General features: G+C 34.6%; 1 protein-coding gene across 2 annotated transcripts in view; it reads left to right on the forward strand.

Moving 5' to 3' along the window:
• The window catches only part of WBP4 (WW domain binding protein 4), a 32,604-nt gene extending 26,819 nt beyond the window's left edge, over positions 1 to 5,785 (forward strand). For both annotated transcript variants that reach the window (XM_067713242.1, XM_067713241.1), the window contains exon 10: positions 3,454 to 5,785. In XM_067713242.1, coding sequence (XP_067569343.1) covers positions 3,454 to 3,670 — 217 coding nt within the window. In that variant the 3' untranslated portion in view covers positions 3,671 to 5,785. The remainder of the gene's footprint in view (positions 1 to 3,453) is intronic.
• Positions 5,786 to 6,000: the final 215 nt, after the last annotated feature.

Raw genomic sequence — 6,000 nt, forward strand, 5'->3', positions numbered from 1 at the left:
TTGTGGGAATGAAGACTGGGGTCTCCACTAAAGGCTTTTTAAATTTGTTTTTCCTTAATGAATCAGCTCTTACTTTTAACTGTGTATTTTATTACATATCCATTTATTAATGGATTTTCTGTTTCTTCATTTCTACTTTTGTAATTTTCTTCCCCTGACTTTTCATAAGTTTCTTTGTGTTTGTTCTTTCTTCAGATGAACACTTAAGACTATTGACAGGAGGTAAGGAAGGGGTCTGTTCTTATTTCTTAATGAAAATAATCAAAGCTGTATTGTCTCTGAATATAATTCTGTCCATATATCACATAAACTTTGGGTGATGATTCCTTGATTTCATTGTTTTTGGAACAATTTAATATTGTGTTTTTGCTTACTCTTTTTTGACTTGGTGGTTTTCCAAAAGGACTTATTTTTAAATCTCTACATAGGTGGAAGTTTTGGGGTTTTTTTCCCACCTTTATTACATTGTGTTCAGGTATTATAACCTTTACAATTTTTACATTTTGAATTTGGAAATGACCGTGGTTTTGAGGAAGTGTTTGTGTAATTATTTTTTGTAACTGTTCTAAAGTTATTTGAAAAGAAGGTGTATTCTCTGTAAGATATTTTATTTGCAGACTCTTTTCTTTCAAATACAAACTTCTTTTCCTCTGATTATGTCACACAGGTGTATATCCTACTTCACTGCCACTTCTGTTAGCTTCCACTTAGGAATTCCCTAGGACCATGATTTCAAAAATGGACTCTTTTTCTATTTTATCTCTCCCGTAATCCCACTTAAGAAGTAATACTATGACTTGATCACTTTATCAAAATACAACACAAAACACCAAGATTGTGAAATTAAATGAGTCTCTCATAGATTTTGTTGGACAGAGATTCATTTGTCCAGCGACCAAACCCTACTGTTCTTCATTACTCAAAATCTTTCTCTGCTTGGCTAATGGAATTTCTTAGTTTCACCCAGAAGCAGAGTGGTCTAGGGGGAAGAATATAGGTTTTAGATCAACACAGGCCTGGGTTTTAATCCAAATAATATTACTACCTTAACAGTTTAGTTGACCAAGTTATTTAACTTCTCTCTAAGCCTCAGTTTCCACTCCTGTAAAAACATAAAAATACAAAGCCAAGAATGAATACCCCATCAACTTTAGGGGCTGCTGGCCTTCTTGGAAAGCACCATTGTTGGCAATCTAAGGGAAGATAGGGAAGTAGGAAAAGCAAACAAAAATGGCATTTAACATATATTTTTAATACAATAAAGTTTGGAAGGCGTCTCTATTCAAAACAAATCAAATTTAGGACCTGTTCCAGTGAGAATTCCTATTTCTTGCATCCCCTCATCAGATTTTGAGGAAATGTTATATAACATCATGATCTACTAAGATAGCTTCTTCCTCAAGTTTTATATTATATAGAATAGTTTTTGGTTTTGGTTTTTCTAGTTTTGAACTATCCATTATTGATTTGAAATTTTCCTTGTTCTTATATCCTTTGTACTTATGTTCTTTATTTTGTTTTTTGCAATCCTAGCAAATTCCTAACTATTGTTACATTTTTAAAAATTATTACAATGCTTAGAGACCTCTTTTAAACCTGTTTTTTAACCCATGTATATATAGGTTGGAACATAAAAAGATCTCTCAATTCTACCACCACAGACCTTTCTACATGGTCTGTGTGAGAGGGAAGCAAATTTGTTATCATGTACTTTTAAGATAATTGAACTGAATAGCATATATTAAATTCTAAGCAAACACCTAAAAATCATGTTATCTCTAAACTGCAGTTGTCAAGAGCCGTAGTTGATGAGAAATCACTGTGAATGTCTCTGACTTTTGTCTCTGCTTTCCTCTGACTTGACTGCCTTTCTCACAGGCTCTCCCCACTTGATAGCAAAGCTTTAGGCTTATATCATACTTACAGTTAGCGATCCCAGCAAAAAAGAGGTGCTGCTTTGCGACTTCCAAAAGTGATCCTGGTTAGCTTTCATCACATACCCAGTTCCTATTCCTGAGCTAACCACTGTGAATTCTGACTGGACCTGAACTAAATTAAGCTCAAAACTCAGAAGGGAGAAGAGGTGGTTCCCAAAAGGGAAAAAAAGTTAAAAGGTGTTCTAGTGCTAAAAAAAGACACTAACTAGAAGACTCCAAATAAAAAGAGAATATTTCTATTCCAGGTGCCTAGTGCATTGTCTGGTTTATAGTAGACATTCACTATATAGCTGCTGTTATTAGAGTTAACTACTACTGTAGATCTACCATAACCTTTCACACTTCTCCTGGCCTCCAGGAAAGGTTTTTCTCCCTTTATTTCCAAGAATCAAGATGAATGACTACATTACCTGGGTTCTTCTGAGATTGAGGAGTGTAGATCTGTATAATCTTCACTCTTCTTAGATGGGGTTTCTCAACTGGGAAATATAATATCTGGGACTTCTAACATTTAAATCATACCTTTACTTTTTATTCCCTTTTCTCTATTGTCATCACTCTTCCTTTCATGCTGACCAGGTAATCTTTTGGTTTCAAGTGATAGAAACTTGAGTTACCTTAAATTGAAAAAAGAGGTTATTAGTTCAAAGATTCCCAGAAAGGTTCTACCTACAAGTTGTAGGAGGGGTAGGAATTGGGCCTCACGAATTATTGGAACCAGGCCTGAAACACTGGCAGGATTCTCCATCTCCCATCCTACTTTTCTTTGTATGCCAGCCTTACTCTCTATCTCTGCAGAACTCCTTTCTCTAAATAGGATATATGGTTCCCAACAGGTTTTACATTCTTAGCCACTAGAGTATTAAACATAATGGTCTTTCTGGTCCATGTTCAAAAAGCTCATGGTCGGGACTGATGGGTATGGTGTGACTTACTTACTCTTTCACAAACCAGTTGACTATGTAGACGGTAGGGTACTATGATAGGTTCATATTAATTAGGTACTGAGCTCTGTACTAGTCGTCTGATTATTCATACTAACCAAGTGGATAGTTGAAGGGCTAGTCCTAGAAAAGAGATGCTAGGCAAACAGTCTCACGGAGTCCGCTACACCAGAACATTGGGATTCCATGGTTTTCGTCTTGTGCTGTGTAAGCCTTCAGAGTCCTTGTCAGTCCACAGCAAAATCCGTTTCCAAAGATACTTCTCATTTATCCACCTGTGTAACTTATACTGCTAATCATAAGTACAAGCATTTCCATCAGTGATACACCCAACAGGAACAAAAGAATAGATGGGACTTTTCCTCATGTGTCCACATAAACAGGTGCTCAGTATCTTAAATAATATTATAAAATCAGTGTTTTAAAATAGTTTCCTACTCCCAAACGACCAGCTTCTAACTTCTATTATTATCATTAGAAAGAAGACCTTGAGGCTTTGGTGGGCTCACACATTAGGTGAAAGTTTATCTTACTCTGTCAAATAATGGTTCTATTTTTACTTTCTGTTCCAGTGAGAAGGTAGATTTGGAACTTCCAAGCGCTGAGAATGAATATGTATCAACTTCAGAGGCTGATGTTGGTGGGGAACCCAAAGTGGTTTTTAAAGAAAAAACAGTGACTTCTCTTGGAGTCGTGGCAGATGGAGTGGCCCCAGTCTTCAAAAAGAGAAGAATTGAAAATGGAAAATCTAGAAATTTAAGGCAACGAGGTGATGATCAAGAACTGTAAAAAAAGCTTTTTGTACGGGCTTTTTGGACAGAATGGAGACAATACATCTTAAAAGCTCCTCTCTGTTTATTTTACAGTACTTAAATGCTAAAAATTTAGACTTATTCTAAATGTAAAATAAATCTTTTTTCATGTGAAATTGATTTTTGTTCCTAAAATGGAAGCCTACCACATTGCATTGTAATACAGTGTATTATGTTCAGTGTCTAAAAATTGCTAATTATGTCATAAGATGCTATGTATCTGTTATTTAAAACATGGAAAAGAAAGGCCTTTATTCCATTCTTACTCATATGAACATACTTGTACTGCACTGAAAATGCATTACTTTTGCATGCAGATATTATCCAAGAAATAAGAATTAGACCACATAAGAGAAGATTCACAGCCCGTGATGAGTCAGTCCTGAGGATCCTGTCAGAAGAACTGATGTAGAAAGTGTATGCATATTGGCTTGCTTTATTCAGTTTAACATCAAGGGCCAAGAACCAGGACTGAAGCTTAGGTCGTGCTTAATATGGAATGAAAATCGAACCAAAGGTAGAAGGGTGTATCTGCCTGGTTCAATGCAAAGCAACAACCATTGCTTAAGCATTTTTGCCTTGAGCCAGGCACTGTGCTAGGAACTGGAGATGTAAAGGTGAGCAAGACATATCTCTGTTCTTCACGACTTCTCATTCTGACGGAGTCCTTTTTTCCCGTCATGTACTCTGTGTAGCGGCCTTATATGTACTGGATAATATTTTTTAGGGTTTATTTGAAACTGTGTAGATGAAGTCTTGAACAAAAATAGCAAGGTCTCTGACTTCAGTAAAAGGTTTTAGTGTTCCTTTAGACAAATTGGAAATTTTCCATTTCCTGGTGAAATTTCTTAAAAAGTGGCATTTTCTTATTTAATCCATTTGAAGTAGGTACCTTCCCTTTATTATTCCAAATTCTTAAAATTATATTTTTTATAAATTGTACAGTAGTTAACATTTGGTAGTATTTGTCTTTTTAAGGTTACTAGTGTACATGTAAGAAAATTATAGCTTATTAAAAACTTTATGAAAGAGTAAATTAAATATATTTTTTTTTCTTCTAATACTTTTTTTTCTTCTAATAAGTGTCAACTTAGCATTGGTGAGACAGATAGTATTTGGAGACTTGTCTTTATATTTGTTCAGTATACTTACTTGGCTATTTCACGAATGTATAGTGTTACAGAGAAGTATTTTACATTCTCCAAGCCCATTTGTCATCTAGCTAATAAGCAGTGCACTTTGGTGCTTGACTCTCCTCAATTGGAAAAGATAATAAGATATAAATGGAGTACTGCTATATTTTACCCACATATTTAGCTCATACAAAATAAACAATCTGAGGACATTTTTAAAACCACACCTCATTATGTGAAGTGTTTCTCTTTGATGCATTCTTTAAATTATCTCCTTTACCTTTGTAACAAGACAGTATTCTCAGAAGTTTAAAGGCAGTTCACCTTAAACTGAAACTGGTTTTAAGGATTGCTCAGAAAAGACTTGACAAACACAAAAATTTTAGTAAATCAAATCATGAAAAATAATACTTTTCTATTTGCTTTGAAAGAATAAGTAGAGAATATACCAGCTTCAATTACTGGATTTTTGCAGAAGTTAAATATTTGATATCATGTCTACCATCACACCTTTCTATTATATTGTTTTGCCTATATTTTTGTATGGTTAGGAGATTATAAAGTCAATGTATTTTTATTATATATAAAAATTCTAAACAATAGAGAAATAAGTGTTTAAAAAAAAGTCCCAGTAATCTCTGACCCCTCCCCCATGGCCACTGTGGGGTTTTGTTTTGTTTTGTTTTGTTTTGTTTTGTGTTTTTTTTGGCTAAGCATGTTAATATTGTGGGTATATGTGGATAACCCTTGTGACACCTGGATCTATGAGGTCTGGTTTCTGGATGAAATCGTATTCAAAGAAGCATAATCCAAACAGTCAAAAGCAGTTTTTGTTTTTTAATGCAATTTTTATAACTTCTGAAAACTGTACTGGGGGAAACAACCAGATTTTTAAGTATTGAAAAACTGTAATAATTAAAATAGTATGGTACTTGCTCACCCATCATACATAAACTAGAGTTTGTTTCTGGTTGTCTGTTATTGTACCAGCACCACACTGGTTTCATTATTGTGTTTTCATAGTATGTTTTAACATCTGGTGAAGCAGATACCCTCATAGTACCTTTCGGTTTAAAAATGTTCATATCTATTCATTATTTCAAGTTGCCACCTCTGCCTTCCCCCCAAAACTCTGTGATCCCATACCACACCTACTGAGTTGGTAATAGCTGGC

Source organism: Pseudorca crassidens, chromosome 18, assembly GCF_039906515.1.
Source record: "Pseudorca crassidens isolate mPseCra1 chromosome 18, mPseCra1.hap1, whole genome shotgun sequence".
Taxonomy (NCBI): domain Eukaryota; kingdom Metazoa; phylum Chordata; class Mammalia; order Artiodactyla; family Delphinidae; genus Pseudorca; species Pseudorca crassidens.